General features: G+C 37.5%; 1 protein-coding gene across 5 annotated transcripts in view; it reads left to right on the forward strand.

The window, feature by feature from the left end:
• The window catches only part of CEP126 (centrosomal protein 126), a 131416-nt gene that overhangs the window by 42957 nt on the left and 64353 nt on the right, over nucleotides 1-24106 (forward strand). For all 5 annotated transcript variants that reach the window (XM_045163019.1, XM_045163017.1, XM_045163018.1 and 2 more), the window contains exon 4: nucleotides 7096-7207. In XM_045163019.1, coding sequence (XP_045018954.1) covers nucleotides 7096-7207 — 112 coding nt within the window. The remainder of the gene's footprint in view (nucleotides 1-7095; nucleotides 7208-24106) is intronic.

Consider the following 24106-nt stretch of genomic DNA (forward strand, 5'->3'; position numbering starts at 1 on the left):
AAAGATCCTCATAGAATAAGATAGGAAGGAAAGAGAAGTAGTCAGTTGGGGACCTGTGTCTGGAGGGATACCCAAAGGAAAAGGGAGATTACACAGGCAGAAATCCTCTTGGGTGAGTGAACAGTTCAAGCCACATATTAGACCCCCCCGTCCGCGTATCCAGCACAAGGGAGATGAGCCCCTAGGCTGATTGAAGGGCTGGTGGGACTAACAGGAGGACTGCAAGAAGCCTGGACTCCACTTGGGAGGAGTGCACAAGGAGTGCACTCTTATTCCCAAAAGAGGGCAGAGAAGACAGATTGAAACTGCACAGTTGACTGGCTGGTCTCCTGAAACTGCTCTGGAGTATGCAGAGCTCCATACTGGAGTGAGGGTTGCCCCAGCCAAGGAAGAACTCAGCCAAGAGACACAGAGGTAGCTCAGAACCAAAGTGGCATCTTTTGGGCAAGGACAGCCATTATGGGCACTTGCACAGGCAGCACATCAGAAGCAGCCTAAATGCTATGTGGCCAAACTGTTGCAACCTGCACCTGGTCACACACTAGGAGCTCATACTGGCCGCTCTTGCTCCAGCACCGCTCACCTCGGGCCAGAGTGCTGATGTTGGGAGAGAGAAAGCTCACACCTGAACTAGCTCAGACCTGCTCCTCGGGGCTTCTATTCCAGGAACTTGGGACCCAACCCTGGACCTGATAGGGTGGTGATAGTCCCTGACAACAGAGGAAGCCCTAGCTCTGGCCCTAGCCTCTCCTCCCCAGCCCCAATCCTTCCAAAGTGATATGGAAGCATGCCCTGTGTAATGTGGAAGCACAGCGTGAGAAAAGATGTGACCTGTGTTCATGTCAAATCTAGCTCTCCCACCAAAACCATTGGACACACAGGCGGTATAGGGTTGCTCCCACAAAAGAACACCCCTTCAAGACAGCAATTGGTAACTGTTTCGCCTAATTTCATAGAGATGGAGACTGTTAAGCAAATTGAGAAAACAGAGGAATTGATCTTAATGGAAAGAGCAAGAGAAAAAAAAAATGAAACAGAAATAGTTTACCAGAGGATTCAAAGCAATAGTGATAAGATACTAACTGAATTAAGGAAAATATGTATAATGGAATATTCAGTTCAGTTCAGTCGCTCAGTCCTGTCCGAATTCTTTGTGACCCCATGGATTGCAGCACGCCAGGCCTCCCTATGCATCACCAAATCCCAGAGCTTACTCAAACTCTGTCCATTGAGTCGGTGATGCCATCCAACCATCTCATCCTCTGTCATCCCCTTCTCCCGCCTTCAATCTTTCCCAGGATCAGGGTCTTTTCAAATTAGTAATTTCTTCGCATCAGGTAGCCAAAGTATTGGAGTTTCAGCTTCAACATCAGTCCTTCCAATGAACTCCCAGAACACCCAGGATCTCCTTTAGGATGGACTGGTTGGATCTCCTTGCAGTCCAAGGGACTCTCAAGAGTCTTCCCCAACACCACAGTTCAAAAGCATCAGTTCTTCAGCACTCAGCCTTCTTTGTGGTCCACTCTCACATCCATACCTGAATACTGGAAAAACTATAGTTTGACTAGATGGACCTTTTGTTGGCAAAGTAATGTCTCTGCTTTTTAATATGCTATCTAGGTTGGTCATAACTTTTCTTCCAAGGACCAAGCGTCTTTTAATTTCACAGCTGCAGTCACCATCTGCAGTGATTTTGGAGTCAAAAATAAAGTCTCACTGTTTCCATTGTTTCCCCATCTATTTGCCATGAAGTGATGGGATGAGATGCCATGATCTTAGTTTCCTTAATGTTGAGTTTTAAGCCAACTTTTTCACTCTCCTCTTTCACTCTCATCAAGAGGCTCTTTAGTTCTTTGCTTTCTGCCATAAGGGTGGTGTCATCTGCATATCTGAGGTCATTGATATTTCTCCCGACAATCTTGATTCCAGCTTGTGTTTCATTCAGCCCAGTGTTTCTCATGATGTACTCTGCATATAAAATAAATAAGCAAGGTGACAATATACAGCCTTGACGTACTCCTTTTCCTATTTGGAACCAGTCAGTTGTTCCATGTCCAGTTCTAACTGTTGCTTCCTGACCTGAATACAGATTTCTCAAGAGGCAGATCAGGTGGTCTGATATTCTGATCTCTTGAAAAATTTTCCACAGTTTGTTGTGATTCATACAGTCAAGGGCTTTGCCATAGTCAATAAATCAAAAGTAGATGTTTTTCTGGAACTCTCTTGCTTTTTCCATGATCCAACAGATGTTGGCAATTTGATCTCTGGTTCCTCTGCCTTTGCTAGATCCAACTTGAACATCTGGAAGTTCATGATTCACATACTGTTAAAGCCTGGCTTGGAGAATTTTGAGCATTACTTTAGTAGCCTGTGAGATGAATGCAGTCGTGCAGTAGTTTGAACATTCTTTGGCATTGTCTTTCTTTGGGATTGGAATAAAAACTGACCTTTTCCAGTCCTGTGGCCACTGCTGCGTTTTCCAAATTTGCTGGGATATTGAGTGCAGCACTTTCACAGCGTCATCTTTTAGGATTTGAAATAGCTCAACTGGAATTCCATCACCTCCACTAGCTTTGTTCATAGTGATGCTTCCTAAGGCCCACTTGACTTTGCATTCCAGGATATCTGGTTCTAGATGAGTCATCACACCACCCTGATTATCTGGGTTGTGAAGATCTCATTTGAACAGTTCTTCTGTGTATTTTTGCCACCTCTTCTTAGTATCTTCTGCTTCTGTAAGGTCCATACCATTTCTGTCCTTTATCGAGCCCATCTTTGCATGAAATGTTCCCTTGGTATCTCTAATTTTCTTGAAGAGATCTCTAGTCTTTCCCATTCTATTGTTTTCTTCTATTTCTTTGCACTGATCACTGAGGAAGGGTTTCTTATCTCTCCTTGCTATTCTTTGGAACTCTGCATTCAAATGCAGTATTCAAATGGATATATTTTCCCTTTTCTCCTTTGCCTTTCACGTTTCTTCTTTTCTTAGCTATTTGTAAGGCCTCCTCAGACAACCATTTTGCCTTTTTGCATTTCTTTTTCTTGGGGATGGTCTTGATCCCCTGCCTCCTCTACAATGTCATGAACCTCTGTCCATAGTTCTTCAGAAACTCCGTTTATCAGACCTAATCTCTTGAATCTATTTGTCACTTCCACTGTATAATTGTGTTTGCTATGACCAGTGTGTTCTCTTGGCAAAACTGTGTTAGCCTTTGCCGTGTTTCATTGTGTACTCCAAGGCCAGATTTGCCTGTTACTCTGGGTATTTCTTGACTTCCTACTTTTGCATTCCAGTCCCCTATAATAAAAGGGGCATCTTTTTGGGGTGTTAGTTCTAGAAGGTCTTGTAGATCTTCATAGACCCATTCAACTTCAGCTTCTTCACCATTACTGTTTGGGGCATAGACTTGGATTACTGTAATATTGAAAGGCTTGCCTTGGAAATGAACAGAGATCGTTCTGTCATTTTTGAGATTGCATTCAAGTACTGCATTTTGGACTCTTTTGTTGCCTATGATGGCTACTCTGTTTCTTCTAAGGCATTCTTGCCCACAGTAGTAGATATAATGGTCATCTGAGTTAAATTCACCCATTCCAGTCCATTTTAGTTTGCTGATTCCTAAAATGTCAGTGTTCACTGTTCCAATTTGCCTTGTTTCATGGACCTAACATTCCAGGTTCCTATGCAATATTGCTCTTTACGGCATCGGACTTTTACTTCCATCACCAGTCACATCCACAACTGTGTGTTGTTTTTGCTTTGGCTCCATCTCTTCATTCTTTCTGTAATTATTTCCCCACTGATCTCCAGTAGCATGTTCGGCACCCTCCAGCCTGGGAAGTTCATCTTTCAGTGTCCTATCTTTTTGCCTTTTCATATCGTTCATGGGATATTGAACAGTAATGGAGTATTACTTGGCCATAAAAAGAATGAAATTCCACTATTTACAGCAATGTGGATCGACTTAGTGTTATGCCTATTAAAATGTCATAGACAAACTTACATTTAAAAATAAATATGTTATCACTTATATGAAAATCTTTAAAAAATAAATGAATGTATGTTTTAAAAAAACAAACAAGACTTCCCTGGTGGTGCAGCATTTAGCAATCTGCCTGTCAGTGCAGAGGACATGGGTTCAGTCTCTAGTCCGGGAAAATTCCACGTGCCACATAGCAACTAGGCCCACATGCCACAACTACTGAGCCCACACTCTGGAGCCTGTGCTCTGCAACAGGAGAAGCCACTGCCGTAAGCCTGCACACTGCAGCCAAGAGTAGCTTCCGCTCACCACTGCTAGAGAAAGCCTGCACAAAGCAACGAAGACCCAGCAGCAGCCCAAATAAATAAATAAAATAAAATAAAATAAAAAACAACTTAGAGATATAGAGAACAAACTAGTGATTACCGGTGGAGAGAGTGAAAAAAGAGGGACAAATAGGGATATGGGTTAAAAGACACAAGCTACTATTAATATGAATAAAGTAGTTAAGCAACAGGGATATATTATACCTTACAGAGAAACATAACCATTATTTTTAACAACTTTAAATATAATCTATAAAAATATAAAATGTCTGATTGCATACCTGAAACTAAGATAGTATTATAAATTAACTATACTTCAACTTTTAAAAATAGAATATATATTTATGTATGTTTATATCTGCATAAACAGTGAAAGAATACACAAATACCAGTTAGAGCAAAACTTCCAAATTTGTATTATATTTTTTAATTTCTAAATATTAATATGTTACCTGTAAAAAATATTAAATTAAAATTTTAAGAAAGTTTACTGTCATGAATGAAGAACAACAAAGCTGTGATAAACAACTGTTTACTTAATTGTCTATTCATTTAGTTTATTCTCAAATATTAGAGTTACACCAAAGGTTCACCCAAAATGCATGATAGCTAATCCTTCCCCTTGCTATGAAAAAGGGATGGATTGTGGGTTTTAATGAGGTCAGAAAATTGTCGGACTCAGAGAATTGTTGGAGTTAGACTATCAGGGCAAAAGAGCTAGAAAGAGGAGCCTAGTAGTTTAAATGGAATAATAAAGCCCTGGTGGTAAGCTGGTAAGTCGCTTCAGTCGTGTCCAATTCTGTACGACCCCATAGACAGCAGCCCACTAGGCTCCTCTGTCCCTGGGATTCTCCAGGCAAGAATACTTGAGTGGGTTGCCATTTCCTTCTCCAAATAAAGCCCTAATACACAATAAATATTCAAAAAATGTATACTTGAATATTCCTCAGTGAGTAGGAGGTACTGACTAGGACATCATTAGATAATAGCAACAATAAACAGCACTGAGTGTAAATGACCCAAGTTAGTTTTAAAAGTAGTTTTTAAATTCTCTTTGATAGTAAGTGGTGAGTGTTAATTAAAGCAAATCTCAAGCTATCATCTAGCTCAACTAAACATTTTTTTAACAAATCATGCACAAAATAATCAGTGTAATTGTTCACTAAGTTCAATAAAGTCCCAGCTCTATGTTATCTTAGGTGCTCTGACTACACTTTATGTGAAAGATCCATTTAGACTTACACAGTCACATTCTAGAGACAAAATTATGTGTCTTCTGGTACTGCACAATCAAGAATGTTCCTATTTAACAGCTGGAGCCAAGACTAATTAGAGGTCAAACCTCAATGCCATCTGTAAAGGTAAAGGGTATAGACTCCCTAGATTCTTATTCTCTGTTCATGCAAGGGTAGGGAATGATTAAAATACTTTAGGGAAGTCCATCTGTCTTGAATATCTTTAATTGCAACAAAGAAAGTTCATTTTTAATATTCATGAGGCTATGCAGGTAGCCATTAATTTTACCAATAAACAATCATTTGTGATATTGCTTATGCTCATTAGAAAAACAATCAAAATCTAAAGCTTGATAGTTTCTACCTCAAGAGGATTGGTCCTTCATGGTTAGAATATCCAGCAAACCATCTCATAACTGGCATTTTTCACTAGTATTTTATGCAATCACCACTTGACTCTAGAGTTCAAGTTTGAACTAACCTATTCATAATAATATACTGATTTTGCTTAAAAATTTTAAGGTGAATAACAAACATCAGAATCATGATGATATGGGTTTTTTTTAAGGAGAAAGGAGAAAAAAATAATTTGATAGCATCATCGAAGAGCTAGAAAGTCAGCTATCCTATCTCCAGGCCTTCAGTTTTGTAGTTACTTGTATCTCCACCTAAGAGGGCTGTGGGAAAGCAATATCCTTTAAATAGAAGGTATGTTTCAACTTGAACAAGAAGGTGTGTACCAAAGTGCACAGTGGAAATTCTTGGAAAAGTGGATACTTATGGGAGTGAGGGTTGGATTAGAGGTTGTACAGAATGATATGTGGATGACTGTCCATATAATGTATGACCCTGAATAAGTTACTTAGCTATGTTTCAGTCTCCTCAGTTGCAAATGGAGATTGGGGCTTCTCTGGTGGCTCAAACAATAAAGAATCTGCCCGAAGTGCAGGAGACCCAGGTTCGATCTCTGAGTTGGGCAGATCTCCTAGAGAAGAGTGTGTCAACCCACTGTAGTATTCTTGCCTGGAGAATCCCATGGACAGAGGAGCATGGCATGCTTCAGTCCGTGGCATTCCGAAGAGCTGAACACAACTTAGTGATTAACGCTCTTTTTCTTTCAAAGGCCTTAGTGAGAATAAAGTAGTTAATAACTTATACAGTGCTCAGAAATAATGTCTTTAACAATAAATGCTCAATAAATGTTAACTGCTATTTTTATATCTTCCCCTTTTCTTAGTAAGGATATTTGTAAATTTTGTCAGAAATTTATGGAATTATGAGGCTAGATATAATGGGGTTAGCATGCCAGATCAAAGAGCCTGGACATTTCTCAGATTTCATTTTTCCAAATAAGTATTCTTAAAATTGGTGATGAGAATTTTGAGATAACTATTTCTTATTGGGAAGTAGATGTTTAAATTTAAAATATACTGTTCAAAATAAATTTGTCACAAAAGTTTTAAGATAGCATTTTATCATTGACCAATTAAATTATGTATAAAGAGATTGTTGAAGTGATTCTGTACTATATGATCTCTATTATTTCCTTAGTTCTTCAAAGACCAGTTCTTCCATTAGAAGATGCCCTCAAACAAATTCAGGAATCCAACTTAAAATCAGAAGTAAACATTCCCTCTTCCCACAGACCAATAATAAACTGGAGGTAAGTAACTTATGATTATCATTTATAGTTACTAATATACAGTAATTAAATAGCTCTCTAGTTGCTGAGTTTACAAGCCTTTTCATCAGTTACTCCTCACCTCTATTTTATAGTATACTATTTTATTTTCACACATTGAATTGGAGTGTAATATAAATTTCTTCAAGAGTAAGTAAAATTTTAGTTTCTTGTCTTTAGTTTTAGTGTTGCCTATGTTGAGTAATTTTCTATGGGAGCTATAATAAAAACCATTTAAAAGTAGTGATACTGGTTTTACTGAGAGGAAAAAAAAGTTGAATAACAGTGATATAAATTTAGATAAAAAGAATAACTTTATGGTAGAAATGGGGTTTTCCTCACTGAAAATCTTTCCTGGATGGATATCTTTTAAAAATCGACTACAATGCCCCCTGGTTCCTCTCTAGGTTAGTTTAAATGAATCATCTTGATTCAATAGGATGGACCAACCATCTAGAGAGTACCCTCTGACATCCTGTATTTTCCATTTATTTACTATAGATTCTTGAACCTACTATGTACACAGCAGTAGATCAGCCATTGTGAAGGGGATATGGAGAAATATGATATTCAAAAATATAATCCCAAGAGTATAATCTAGGAGAAAGTGAAATAATGCTTTAAAAATTATAGAACAGTACCAAATGGGTAATAATAATAATATTTAATGTTTACTTATATAAAGATATATATACATAATTCATATGTAAAGTATGTTAATATTTTAACTGTTAATAATGTATATATTAAAGTATTTCCATTTTTAGAATACCTGTGGCAAACTGTTCCCTTAATCAGATATAAGAACAATTAAATTCATTCTCTCAAGTCTTTATTATAGTTCAAGAAAGACCTCATGGAATAGAAGAATCTTCAGCAAAGCTTTGAAGAAAATAGGAGTTAATCATGAAACAAGTGGGTAGATGGTATTCCAGACAGAGGGATGAGAGTGTGGAAAGGCCAAGAGTAGTAGAAGGAATGATATGTTCCAGGAATAAGAGTATGGCTGAATAACAGAATGCAAAATAGCAATAGCTTCACTAGATACAAGATTGGAAAAGTAAATACACCTGTATGCTAAGGAATATAAGCTTTATCCTGAGAGTTTTAAGAGGAGTTGGTTAAGGATGGGTAATAAGATCAACTTTTCCTGTTTAGACTTCCCTGGTGGCTCAGACGGTAAAGCGTCTGCCTACAATACAGGAGACCCAGTTCAATCCCTGGGTCAGGAAGATCCACTGGAGAAGGCAATGGCAACGCACTCCAGTACTCTTGCCTGGAAAATCCCATGGACGGAGGAGCCTGGTAGGCTGCAGTCCATGGGGTCGCAAAGAGTCGGACATGACTGAGCGACTTCCCTTTCCCTTTTCTTTCCTGTTTAACATATCATTCTAATCTGTTGTGAACAAGTGTGGATAACTGATTGAAAGAGGACAAAACAGACTATTTCAGTATCTGTAACTGAAAATTCATAGGTCTGGAGCTCAAGAGAAAGATTTAGACTTAAGATATTAGAAGCCAAAACAATGGATGAAGTCAGCAGTGGAGAGTATGTACTATGACAGCAGAACTAGGATAGAGCACTACAGAAGAGCAATATATAAGGAAGTGAAAAAAGAGAAGCCTGCAGATAGGAACAGAATAGTTGGTAGAGACTATATATAGGGAGAAGATGGAACTAAGCAAGTATAGACTTTCATGGGGAATAAAAGCTTATGGAAATCAAATGGCTTCTAGGTAATCATTAATATAAAAAGTTTTACCAGTTGGGATACTGGCAGAAAACATGTAGCATTTAAAAGGGGTAACTGAAAAGAGGTTATTAAAGAGACTAGGATGCCAACAAAGGATGATGAAGCAACCCCAAAACTGACAGCAAACTCAGTATTATCATAACAAACTTTAAACTGAAAAGAGCTGTAGCTGTACGAGAGGGCTACTAGGCAGAGGAGCATTGCCACTGCTAAACCAAGCCAAGCGGAGAGGAAGCCAGAGGAGCGGTTATCAAAAACCGCTTTGTTCTGTCACATTCCCATCTCTTGCTAGTACCTTTCATTGGTCAAAACAGCCATAAATCAAAAGGCAGGTATCATTCAGTCTCTGCCTAGCAGAGATAAGTGTGGCAAATGAATATGGAGTGATAAAGAGAAAATATCCAGCTTAGAGGGAATATGTCCCATATATTTCAAAATAGAAAAGTCACTCTGGCAGTTTTTGTCAAATTTCAGTGGAGGGATGGAGACAGAAAAAAGATTGCAATGAGTTAAAAGGAAACTGCAGAGTGAGAAAGAAAAAATACCAACTGTAGCTTGGCTGTGAAAGGAAAAGAGTGGTAGAACAGTAGCCAAAGGGGATGTAGAGCCAGAATATGGCTTTTTCCCTTATGATGGAAGAAATATTATCCTGTTAAATATGGATGTTAAACTAATGAGTAACAGAAATGCAGTCTAGAAAGGTAGAGAATAAAAATGTGAAGTCTTAAGTACCTATTATATGCTGTACATTGATTAGCTAGAGTTATAATATGAATGAAGTATGGTCCGCTGCCCAATAAGTGTTTGCAGTTACATTATAATACTGTGTAATGGTAATTACACTGTAAGACTCGAACAAGACTGTGTAATGTGGGCAGTTACAGAAATACTAGCAAAGTGATAAAGGGCTTTCCTGGTGGCTCAGTCAGTAAAGACTCCACCTTCAATGCAGGACCCGAGTTTGATTTTTGGGTCAAAAGATCCCCAGGAGAAGGGAATGGCAACCTGCTCTAGTATTCTTTCCTGGAGGATCCCATGGACAGAGGAGCCTGGCAGGGTACAGTCCATGGGATCACAAAGAGTTGGACACAACTGAGTGACTAAGCATACACACACAAGTGATAAAGTACAAAATTTAAAGTTGGAGAGGAGACTTAAAGGATGAGTACATATTGTCTACTAAATAAGCACAGGTTGATTTCTGGCATGTTCAGGTCTACAGTGTTGTAAAAGGCAAAGACACCTGAGGACATAGAATTTGTTCAGAGTAACAAGACTGTAGTATATGTTGCTGGTAGGATGAGAGATTATCTAGAAATGTAGATTGAGGTCAGATGTGAATGCTTTATTTCTAGCTAGGAAGTTTTTATTTCACCCTATAACTAGTAGAGAGCCAATGGAGGTTTTTAAACAGAGTGACATAGTCCTCTTTATATTGGAAGATAATTGGTATGAATGTTGGAGAATGAAAAGAATGGAAAGAAACTGGAAACAAGAAGACTAGAAAAACTTAATGGGCTAATCCAAGTGACAGATCATTACTACCTAAACTAAAATAGTACTGTTTTGTATAGTGAGAAAAGGAGGGCCCTCCCTGGTCATCCATTGGTTAAGACTTTGCCTTCCAGAGGGTGCAGGTTTGATCCCTGGTTGAGGAGCTAAGATTCCACATGCCTCATGGCCAAAAAAAGCAAAACAGAGGCAATATTGTAACAGATTCAATAAACACTTCTAAAAAAAGGAAAAGACAGATCTAATAAAGAATAAAATTATTTTGAGAGATTAGAAGGAAAAGATGAGAGAATAAGAAAAAATGAAAATGCCCTTTATGGCAGAGAAGAAACATAAACGTTTAAGAATGTTGATCAATCAGAAGTGTAAGAAGTAGAGTATAAAAAATGGGAGCTGAAGAGGACCTGAGCTTACCTCCCATAATAAACAATGCAAAAATACATCCACATGTGGAACAATTCATGGAAAGCTAACTGGAAACTTGCAGAAGGACCCTTATATAACCAAGGTTGTAAGATACACGTGTAATCAGGCAGGATAGGAAGAAAGCATCAGGTAAGGGGTCTGTGCCTCTGGGAGAGGACTGAAAGGAAAAGGGAGATCATGCAGGCAGACACTCACCCTGAGAAGTGAGTGAGTCCAACCATAGCCTGGGCATCCCCATCCTAGAGTCCTGCACATAGGAGACAAGCCCCTTTGGCTGCTTGGAGAACCACTGAGAAGGCTAGAGAAGCCTAGACTCCACTCGAGGAGAGTGCAAGTGTTAGCTTGCCACCAGACAGGGCAGAGAGAGGTGTACCCTAGTAGCTGCCGCCATGCCACACCCCCTAGTCTGAGCCAAGTGAATGTTACCCTGCTCACTCCAAGCCACAGCTTGGCCCTGGATCTCAGGCATTCAGGACCTGGGAAAGAGTCAATCTAAAGATACAAAGGTGTCCTGGGGGCCAGGGATGTAGTCTAGATAGAGCAGTGTCCATTGCTGGTGCTTACTCAAATAGCACCCAAGAAATAGCCCAGACTTGAATTCCCACAACCACTAGGCCATGTTCAAGCCTAGTGCTGCTGCTGATAAGTCACGTCAGTCGTGTCCAACTCTGTGCGACCCCATAGACAGCAGCCCAACAGGCTCCCCCTCCCTGGGATTCTCCAGGCAAGAATACTGGAGTGGGTTGCCATTTCCTTCTCCAATGCATGAAAGTGAAAAATGAAAGTGAAGTCACTTAGTCGTGTCCGACTCTTAGCGACCCCATGGACTGTAGCCTACCAGGCTCCTCCATCCATGGGATTCTCCAGGCAAGAGTACTGGAGTGGGGTGCCATTGCCTTCTCCATAGAAGGCATTTGAAAGTGAAAGTGAAGTCGTGTCCGACTCTTTGCAACCCCATGAACTGTAGCCTATCAGGCTCCTCAGTCCATGGGATTTTCCAGGCAAGAGTGCTGGAGTGGATTGCCTCGTGCAGGGAGAAGGAAAAATACACACTTAAAGGAAGCAGAACCAGCTTGAACCCAAATTTGAGGGCTTTTGCTCCCACCACTTAGGAGCAGATCTCACCCCTGACAGGACAGTGATGGCCACTGAGCATAAAAGTACTGTCCCACACCCTGCACAGACTCTGACTCCTCCATTACCAGCCATACCCCCTTTCCAATGTGGTAGAGGCCAGCATACCATGAGGAAAGACATGACTTGCATCCACATCTAATCCAGCCCTCCCCCCAAATACATTGGGCACACACAGTCTGCATAGGGACACACCCACATAAGAACACCCCTTCAAGACTGTAATAGGTAACTGTTTCACCTAAAGTCAGAGACACAGAAAGTTAAGTAAAATAAAAGGGTAGAGGAACTTGCAACCTGAGATAGTCTACCCAGTGAGATTATCATTTAGAATAGAAGATGAGATAAAGAACTCCTCAGACAAGCAAAAACTAAAAGAATTCAGCAATAATAAACCTACCCTAAAAGAAATGTTGAAGGGTCTTCTCAAAATGAAAAAGAAGAATCTATAGGAAAGGGAAAACCCCAGTAGGAAAGACATGTATAGTGGGGATTGAAGATCACTTAAATAAGCTAGCTGCTGCTGCTGCTAAGTCGCTTCAGTTGTGTCCGACTCTGTGCTACCTCAGAGAAGGCAGCCCACCAGGCTCCCCCATCCCTGGGATTCTCCAGGCAAGAACACTGGAGTGGGTTGCCATTTCCTTCTCCAATGCAGGAAAGTGAAAAGTCAAAGTGAAGTCGCTCAGTTGTGTCCGACTCTTAGTGACCCCATGGACTGTAGCCCACCAGGCTCCTCCATCCATGGGATTTTCCAGGCAAGAGTACTGGAGTGGGGTGCCGTTGCCTTCTCCGAAATAAGCTAGCACATAGATTAAAAGACAAAAGTTGTAAAACAACTGTAACTACAAAAAATAAATAAATAATTACATCAGAAATACAAAATGTGGGGTAGAGTAGTAAAAAATGTAGATCTCTTAGAATGTGTTTGAATTTAAATGACTATGAGTTTAAAGCAAGTAGACATAATTAAGGTTTAACGTATATGAACACCATGGTAACCACAAATAGATACACAACAATCAAAAAGCATGGAACTCAAGCATACTACAAAAGAAAATCATCAAGCCAGGAAAAGAGAGAGACAAAAAGAAAGAAAAATGACAAAACAACTGGAAAACAAGTAATAAATTGGTAATAAGTATATACCTATTAATAAATTACATATCAATGGATTAATGCTTCAATCAAAAGACACAGCTAGCTAATTGGATTTTTAAAAAGACCCTTCTATATGCTGCCTACAAGAGATTCATTTAAGGCAAAAGATACAAACTGAAAGTGAGGAGACAGAAAAGTATATTTTATGCAAATGGAGATGACAAAACAAAGGCTTAATGAAAGACAAAAAGAGTACTATGTAATGATAAAAAGAGATCAGTACAAGAAGAGGATATATACTGTTTAACATATACATACCCAATACAGTAGCACCTAACTGTATAAACACTAACAAACATAAAAGGAGAAATTGACAATAGTGCAATAATTACAGGAGACTTTAACACCCCACAGATATCAATGAACAGATCATCCAGAAAGAAAATCAATAAGGCAATTGTGGTAAAGTAATTCTTTGCCACCCCATGAACTGCAGCATGCCAGGCTTTCCTGTCCTTCACTATCTCCTGGAGTTTGCTCAAATTCATGTCTATTGAGTCAGTGATACTATCTAACCATCTCATCCTTTGCCACCCTCTTCTTCTTTTGCCTTCTTCTTTCCCAGCATCAGGGTCTTTTCCAATGAGTCAGCTCTTTGCATCAGGTGGTCAAAGTATTGTAGCTTCAGCATCAGTCCTTCCAATGAATATTCCAGGTTGATTTCCTTTAGGATTGACTGGTTTGGTCTCTTTGCAGTCCAAGGGGCTTCTCTGATGGCTTAGACTGTACAGAATCCACCTGCAATGCAGGAGATCCGGGTTTGATCCCTGGGTAAGGAAGATCTCCTGGTTAAGGGAATGACTACCTACTCCACTATTCTTGCCTGGTGAATTCCATGGACAGGGGAGCCTGGTGGGTAACAGTCCATCCAGTCTCAAAGAGTCAGACATGACTGAACAACTAACATATATCACATACTAGGTCTCAAAACAAGACTCAACAAATTTAAGAGGATAGAAATTATATCAAGCTTTTTCTTTTCCAAGCTCAAGGATATGAAACTAGAAATCAACTACAGAAAGAAAAACAGAAAAGAATAAACATGTGGAGACTACACAACATGCTACTGAAAAAAAAAAGAGGGTAACGAATAAATCAAAGAGTAAATCAGAAAATATCTCAAAACAAATGAAATGGGAAGCAAAATTTTCCAATTTATGTGATACAGAAAAAATCTGAAAACAACCTAACCTATCACCTAAAAGAATTAGAAAAAGAACAAAGTCAAAAGTTAGCAGAAGAAAGGAAATAATGATATCACATACATGTGGAATCTGAAAAATAATAGGAATGAATCTATTGATGTATACAAAACAGAAACCAACTCACAGGCATTGAAAACAAACTTATGGTTATCAAAGGGGAAAGGAAGGATAAATTATGGGATTAACAGATGCAAACCACTTATATATAAAATAAACAAGCAAAAAGGATTTATTGCATAGTATAAGGAACTATAGTTAATATCTATAATAATCTATAATAGAAATCTGAAAAAAATATATATATAACTGAATCACTTTACTGTACACCTAATACCATATTGTAAATCAACTGTGCTTCAATTTTTTAAAAAGTCATTTCCTAGGAGAGAAAAAAACAGTAGAAAAAAATGAACGAAACCAAGAGCTAGTTTTTTGAAAAATAAACAGGCTCACCAAGAAGAAAAGAGAGAGGATCCAAATAAAATAAGAAAATAAAGAGGATAAATAACAACCAATACCACAGAGATACAAAAAAAACCATAAGAGAGTACTATGAACAGTTTATATGCCAACAGATTGGATAGCCTACAAGAAGTGGACAAATATCTTGAAACATACAGCTGCCAAGACAGTCAAGAAGAAATAGACAATTTGAACAGAAGACCATTCACTAGACGTGAAGTTGAATTTTTAAAAAAAGAAAAATGCCCAGCAAACAAAATTCAGAACAGGACAGCTTTGTAGGGCAATTCTACTGAATGTATAAAGAAGAATTAATACCTGTCTTAATCAAACTATTTCATAAACTTGAAGAGTTTATTAGAATACTCCCAAATTCATCCTACAAGACAATCCTTACCCTGATACCAAAATGAGGCAAAGACACTACAAAAAAAGAAGAAATTATAGGCCAATATTTTTGATGAATATAGATGCAGAAATCTTCAACAAAATGTTAGCAAACTAAATCCAACAATACGTAAAAATAATCATACATCATGATCAAGTTGAATTTATTCCAGGGTCACAAGGATGGTTTGAGATACATAAATCAATCGATTTGATAAACCATATTAACAAAAGGAAAGAAAAATTATGTGATTGTCTCAATAGATAAGAGAAAAACAGAAAAAATTCAGTGTCTATTTATGATAAAAAGCCCTCATCAAAGTGTGTATAGAGGGAACATATCTCAGCATAATGAAGGCCATTTTATGACAAATCCAATAGCCCACATCATATTCAATTGTGAAAATTTTTTAAATTTTCCTTTAAAATCAAGGACAAGACAAGAATGTCCACTTTCACTGCTTCTATTTAACATAGTGTTGGAATTCCTAACCACAGAAACAGCAATAAAAGGAATCCAAATTTGAAGATGAAGAGGTAAAACTCGCTCTGCCTCCACCCAAGAACTATTAATATTAGAAACTAATGAATTTAGCAAGGTTGTGGGATATAAGAATAATATGCAGAAATCTATTGTCTTTTATACACTAATAATGAAATATCAGAAATATAAAGTAAACAATCCTGTTTAAAATCACATCAAAAAATAAAATAACTAGGAGTAAACTTAGCCAAGAGAGTAAAAGGCCTGTACTCTGAAAACTGTAAACCTGATGAAGGAAATTGAAGATGATTCAAAGAAATGTAAAGATATTCCATGCTATTGAATTGGAGGGAGTAATATCATTAAAACGGACATACTACCCAAAGCAATCTACAGATTTAATGCAATCTCTATCAAAATACCTATAACATTTTTTCACAGATCTAAAACAAATAATACTACAATTTATATGGAATCACAAAACATCCAGAAATGACAAACCCTGAGAATAAAGAACAAAGCTGGAGATATAACCCTCTCAGACTTCTGACTATACTACAAAGCTCCAGTAATCAAAACAGTAGTGTTATTGGCACAACAGACACATTGACTAATGAAACCGAATAGAGAACCCAGTAATAAACCCACACACTTAACAGTCAATTAACCTATGACAAAGGTGACAAGAATACACAATAGAGAAAAGACAAGCTGTCCAGAAAACTGGACAGCTACATGTAACAGAATGAAATTAGAGCATTCTCTAACACAGTGTACAAAAGTAAAAACTCAAATGGATTAAAGACATAAATGTAATATGAGAAACTATAAAACTCCTAGAAGAAAACATAAGCATAACACGCTTTGACATAAATCATAGCAATTTTTTTTGAATCTGTCTCTTAAGTCAGTGGAAATAAGAGCAAAAATAAAACAATATGATCTAATTAAATGCAAAAGCTTTTGCACAACAAAGGAAACCATCAACAAAAAGATAACTTTTTAAAAATTGGAGAAAATATTTGTAAATGATATAACTGAAAAGGGGCTAATAGCCAAAATACATAAACAGCTCAGTTTAATACTTAGAAATCGCATCCCAGTTTTCCAGATGATTGGATTAAGATGTGTTATGTAAATGGTGGAATATTATTCAGCCATAAAGAAGAATAAAATTCTACCATTTGCAGCAACATGGATGGACCTAGAGAATACAGTGCTTAGTGAAATAAGTCAAACAAAAGCAGGTATTATATGATATCACTTATATGTGGAATCTAAAAATACATATAAATGTACATGCAAAACAGACATACATATATAGAAACAAACTTGTGGTTGCCAGAGAGAGGGGGAAGGACAAATTAGAGATATGAGATTAACAGATACAAACTACTATATATAAAATAGATAAATGGGACTTCCCTGGTATTCCAGTGGTTAAGACTCCCTTAAACTGCAGGGGGCCCAGGTTCCATCCCTGGTGAGGGAACTAAGAACCTGCATGCTGTGTAAATCAAAAAAATAATAACAAAATAAAATAGATAAGCAACAAGAATATACTGTATAGTATAGAAAATTATGCCCATTATCTTACAGTAACCTATAATTGAGTATAACCTGCAAAAATACTGAATCAGGTGCTGTGTACATGAATTTAACGTAATAATGTAAATCATCAAAGAATAAATTAAAGAATAAGAATAATGTGATAAGTTTCATATAGAATAAAGTATCTCTTGATATAAAAATAATTGGAGTATGGAGAGGATAGTGCAGGAAAATCAAGAGATATTCAAGCAATGAGTTTAAAAGGACTTATGTTAAAAGAGTGGTAGTGAAATACAAAAGAAAGACAGAAGAAAAATATTTCGTGGAAAGACTGTATTATAGCTTTGGTGTATGGTGGGATAAAGAAAATGAAAGAAGTAAAAAAATCAAAAGAGGGTGAAATTTTGAATCTTGATCATTGAGGGAATTTCCTGACTTTAAAAATTATAAAGAATGTAATAAAAGTGTATAGGTTTAACAAGATATTATTAAACTTCATTTGAGCTTTCTGAATTTAGAGAGTAAATATCCAAGTAGAAATGTATAAAAACAGTTGAACGTAAGATGAAACAAGAGCTTAAGGCTATAGAAATAAATTTTAAAATCATGATTGTATATGTTATTGCTCAATTTTTATGTGTAGTTATGCCTGCCCCACCAAACTGTAATATGGTAGAGAACAATAGCTTAATCTCACTCATGCAGATATTCCCTATGATGCTTAGTTCAGTGCTGTGCATGTTGGAAGTATTCAACAAATACTTTAAACAGAGAAACATCACTGGCATTATGAAAACTCAGAGGATATAAACATGACCTGAAGCTTAATAAATGAGGAAGATATTTATCAGAGACATTGAGAGGGAACTCCGGAAAGATGGAACAAATAGTATGTGAAAAAGAACAAAGGTATAAAAGGACATGCTGTATTAAGAGAGCTGAAAGAGGTGGTTCATTTTGTTCATTTTAATTTTTATTTTATATCAGAGCATAGTTGATTAACAGTGTTGTGTTAGTTTCAGGTATATTGCAAAGTGATTCAGTTATATATATATACATGTATCTATTTTTCAAATTCTTTCCCCATTTAGGTTATTACAGAATATTGAGCAGTGTTCCCTGTGCTATACAGTAGATTTTTGTTGGTTATCTATTTTAAATATAGCAGTGTGTACATGTCAATCCCAAACTCCCAATCTATCTCTTCCCTTCTGGTAACTATAAGTCTGTGGTAATTTATTTTGACTAATGTGTACATTGAGAAATTGTAGACAGATAGGTTGTTTAGAAAGGAAGCCATGAATTAAGACATGAAGAGCTTTGTTAAGGAATTTGTCCTAAAAGCAGTTACTGAGAGATTTTAAGCAAGCATATAACATTTATATTTTATGAATATTGTCAGGATGAGGAAGAATATAGTAAGACTAAAGGTCGAAAAATCAGACAAAATGGTAGTTTAGTTAATGAAAACAATGACTTATGAAGAGCTACTTAGTAGGTAGAATCAACATGATTTGGTAACTTTTTAAGAACCAAAAGGTGAATGGGAGGAATCAAGAATGACTGTGGAGAATGGATTTGGTTAGTTAATGGATAGCGAAACGATTTATCAAAATAAGGGCTGTTCAGGACAAAGTGGTTTAAGGGAGAGAGTAACTGGAAGGATGATGATAAATTGTGAGTTTGAGACACTTATGAGCTATTCTGGAGTCAATTTCTCATCGGTAAGATGTCTGGGCCATGAATGTAGGTATGATAGTTGTCAATGAATGGATAAGTTAAAGCCATAGTTCAGTCCCTGGTGGCTCAGATGGTAAAGAATTTGCCTGCAGTGCAGGATACACAGGTTTGATCCATGGGTTGGGAAGGTCCCCTAGAGAAGGGAATGGCAACCCACTCCAGTGTTCTTGCCTGGAGAATTCCATGGACAGATGAGCCTGGTGGACTATAGTGCACAGGGTCACAAAGAGTCAGGCACAACTGAGTGACTAACACTTTATTACCCACTAGTGGTGGTCTTGGTTCAGCTGAACACTCAAACTCATGACTGCAGTAGACCAGGTTTGACCTCAATTAGAAGACATAAAACACTGCATGCCAACAGGCAACATTCTTCAGTAGGCGGAATCCTCATGGCATGCTGCGAAATAGTTAAAGGGCTCATCGTTGCTATCCCCCTCTTCACACAATGCACAGACAACCTGGGTTAGAAATCCTCTGTTCTAAACAGGAGCCAATATTTCTTGTAATGACTATATGAATAGCTTCCATGCAAGCGATATGTTCAGTTTTAAGAATTACCACACTTGGGGAAACCCAAAGCTATAGCTTGCTACCAGTCCTTCCTTTAAGTCCTTCCTATGACTTATTCATAGTCCTGTCAGTACAGACAGTTTATCCATGAAGGGTCATTTTTTATATCTGTGTGCCTGAAACACAGTCCTAGTTCTGCTAATAATCCAGGGGACAGAGATAAAGAGTTAACCCAGAGTTGAATTGGTCCACAGAGGATGGATTAACCCTTCACTTACATACAGATACAGATAAGATCACACAGACAATATGAATAAGATTACACAGAGAATATGGATAGGCAAGCAGAGGATTGCATAACTCTCAAAAAATCTAGCATATCCAAGCAAAGAAAGAGGGGCTCAAGAAAGAGCCTGAGGAGGAACAACCAGAGAAGTTATAAAATATCCAGGAACATATGCTAATATGAAAACCGAGGGAATTAAAGTCAAGAAAGATAGTGGTCAAGAAGTGTCTCTTTTTGCAGTTAGGTCAATTAGTTAATCACTAGCAAAAGCAGTACATTGGAATGGTAGAGACAGAAGCCAGACAGCAGTAGATTAAGAAACAAATGGAAGCTGAGGCAGTGAACACAGTGTAATTTTAGAGTACTCACTGGAAATTTTTGTCTCAAAAAGGAAGATGACAGACAATTAGAGGGGGTTTAGGGTCCAGGGGAATTTAGAGGAATAAAAAATTTCAAGTAATTCAGTATGGAAGTAATGTGCATTTTTATATACAGGTTTTCTGCTCTACTAGATTTATTTTTCTGTGTATTATTATCCTGATAACATCAACTATTTTCAATCAAAAAAACTCTTTTGCACAATGAATAAAAGGATAGACATTTTTGTTCAACAGTATACACTTTCTTAAAGTCTTAGAAGAGATAACACATCAGACAACTTTGATTTCACTGTAGCAAACAAACATGGAGTTATTGTTGTACCAAATCTGTGCTAGGACCATTGTACCAATTTTCTTTTACAAGAAATTATTTCCATTCTAAACTAGAATACATAAGTTTTCAGTTATTGTTGTAATATGCTATTATTACTATGACTTCATGATGTCTATATCTCTATATACACATACATAAATTTTATGTATTTGGAATACAACAAATGTATACAATTTATAGAGAGAACACCCTTGTTTACTTACAAAGTTAAGCTGCTCTCCACAGATAACTGACAGTATTAAAATCATGTATGTGCAAATGCTTTATAAACTATAAAAATGCTGTACTACAAATGTGAAAGCTTGGAATATTAAAGATCAGGTGTTAAGTTCATAGAAATATTTATATGTACTATGATTAAAAATGTAATTAGGCTACAAATACTTATATGTGGTTATCACATTAAAAATACATTTTCTGTACAATATAAACCTAAAATGTGTTAAACAATAAAGTAATACCAAGAAACTGGGGCCTTCCAAAGAAGGGGAGATATATCTGTACTCACAAATGATTGTTCTAATGTAGAAAATATTAGTGGTAGATAAAAATAATTTAAGATGCTGTAATGTGATAATCTAAAGGAGAGAAGAATTGTATTAAAAATGGAAGGCATTCAGTGCTTAAGCCTCAAGAAAAATACTTATGTCCATATGAAAATAAAAACTACTTCAAGAAATAATGAGATATAAGCAATGACTAATAAAAATAAAAGCCTTCCATCACAACCAAATCCTTATCACAAAGATAATATACTTGACCCTTTTGGTAGACGCACACATAGAGCAAAAGAAACTACATTTTCCCCATATTTTTATACTTTAAGATAATGTTGTTAGATATCTATCTCCAATATCCATGTATTTGTGGTGAGACAGTTGATCCTGAACCACAGGCTACCTACCCTGAGAAATCTGACCAAAGCTGAGCAGTGATCTGTTTGACCTCTATTTGCCCTTTGTATCATCACTTTCAACCAGATTTTCTAGCCCATATTCATTATGTGTATGACTATCAGACTTCTGAGAGGTGAAAATACTGTTAAAGGGCAAGGAATGAGAAAAGGGGAACCTGAATAAGTAACCTATGTACATTTCTCAACTCATGAGAGGACACTGGTTGATCAGAAGGAAGTAATGCATGGGCCCTCAGAACAAAGCATGGTATGAACATAGAGGGAGCCCAATACAGCGAAAAACCATCTTAATAAGGCTGTCTCTCTACTTCCTGTTCAAATGCTTTTCCACCTGTGCAGATCCATTCCTGCCTGTCCAGCTACCTCCACACCTGATCCCCACTTACCGAATAAGCTATCTCCCTTCAGAGCCCCATTGCTATCCCACCATTCCCAAATTCTTCCTAGCTATCCAACCATTTCTTCCACCTGCCAGCCTATCCATCCATCTGTCCCCTCTGCTCTTCCAAAGAACTTCTTACCAGCCCCGTTACCATCCTACCCGATCAAGTATCTTCCTCGCCCACCAGCCTCAGTTACTTCCAGCTTTCCTGGCAGTTTCCCTCATCTACCAACCCCAATTCCTTCTGGCCCACCTGACCATTTACCCCACCCACCCCGAGGTTCACCAGTCATTCCTGATTCAGACTCACAGAGCAAGTTGTTTTACAAAACTTTCAGATCCGAACATACTCTTCCGGCACAGCATTCAACCCCAACAACTCTAATGCCTGCCCTTGTCCGTCGTTCCCTTCCAGCTCGACTGACTGTTCCTCCAACCCCTTTGGAAGGTTTTCCTGTTTTGAAGCCTTCCTGTTTAGCCAGTCATCCCCCTCATCAAACAGTCCCCACTCTTTCTGCTGTCACTCCATTGCCTGAACATCCTGCTCAGTTAGATCCTTTTCCATCAGTCCAGCAATTTGTCCCACAAACCATAGCATTGTCAAATCTTCCCCAGGCCTTTGTAGGTCATCCATCTGTGTCAGTTCTGTCCAATCCGCCTCCCTGTAATTCTCCATCCTCCTCTTTGTCTTCACCTTCTAATTCCATATCCTCTTCTTCATCCTCTCTACAGCTTTCTTCCTCTTCATCTGTTCTTTCCTCCTCTCCTTCACCTTCCCCTACTACCTCTCCATTCTTACCTCTTTTGTCTATCCCTCTTTTTTCCTCTCCTTTGTATTCATCTCCCTCTCCATATTTGCCTTCAGCAAATTTAGATTTCCCCTCTCCTATTCCTTCTGTTTCTTCTTCTTTTATGATTTCTTCTTCCTTTCCCCCTGTGCTTCACTCTTCCTGTCTTTCTGCCTCTCCATCTCCTTTTATTCCTATACATTCCTTCAATCCTCCTCACTGGGGGAAGAAAGTAGAGAAGAGAAGAGAAGCAAGAGAAGCAAGAAAGAAATAGAGAAGAAAAAGTTGAGAGACGACAACTTAAAAGGTAAATAAATTTAGTTTATTAGATATTTTTGTAGATTTAGCAATACTTCATTTGGGAAGGGTGACTGAAAGGGAAGGAATAGGTAAGAGAAACATAATCTCAGTGTTCAGGAACTTAGATACCTTTTTGCTCTCCTTGATCTCTCTGTGGTTGCAAAAGAATAGTCAGGAATCTAGTAATCATTGACTTTGACTATTCCAGTCTGTCCAAATAAAGATATATATGGGTATTGGAGATAGATATATGTCACATGTGGCCACAAGTCACTTTTCAAAGTATTTTAATCCTCATTGAATTGAGGATAATTCAAGTGAATTGGGGATAAATACCCTTGGGATTCATACTGCCAGACCTAATGCAATAGCAGTCAGCTTTTGATATACTTTCATCTCTCACCCACCCCAAAAAAATTTTCCTTTTTTTTTTTTTTTATTTTCACTTTGTTCATATACTGAAGTGTAACATGCTGTAAGTTTCCAGAAGATGCAAAATTCTGAAGCAGGATGATATCATCCACTGATAATTTGGAGGTGGCACTTTAACACACTAAAAATAGACTCTGCATTAAAGGTGCCCCCTCTGTGCCATGAAAACCATGCTTATATTTGTGGTACAACTGAGAAAAATATGTTAATATCTTCCAAACCTAGTAAAGTTAGATGGAATCCAAGCTTCCAAACGTAATAAAGTTAGATGGAAATTCTAGTCTACCCTGACAAGAAATTTTCATATTTTCTAACTGCTTGAATCTTCAACCAACTCTTTTAGGGTTATAGGGATAGCACCATCTATGGTATCAACTCAGAACTAAGGGTAGTGCAGCATATTATTATCCAGATAGGGATGCTCTTAAAGAACTGAGGACTGACTCTGTACATCTATAGTAATTACTTCAATATCTATCCCAAACAGTAGAGGAATAGGATTTAATAAACAAAGCCATGAAAAATTGGGCATTCCTACATGAAGATGGACTGCTTTATTGACACTATAATCCTACATCCATTTTTATTCTACTATTGATTCCTTTAAATTCCCATTCTAATATATCTATATATTTCTCCAATATCCTTATATATGATTATCTGGACACACACAAACACATATTACATGATATGTCATTTGTATGTTAACTTTAAGTATACTAAACATTTTTTATGTG

Source organism: Bubalus bubalis, chromosome 16 (genome assembly GCF_019923935.1).
Source record: "Bubalus bubalis isolate 160015118507 breed Murrah chromosome 16, NDDB_SH_1, whole genome shotgun sequence".
Classification (NCBI taxonomy): Eukaryota; Metazoa; Chordata; class Mammalia; order Artiodactyla; family Bovidae; genus Bubalus; species Bubalus bubalis.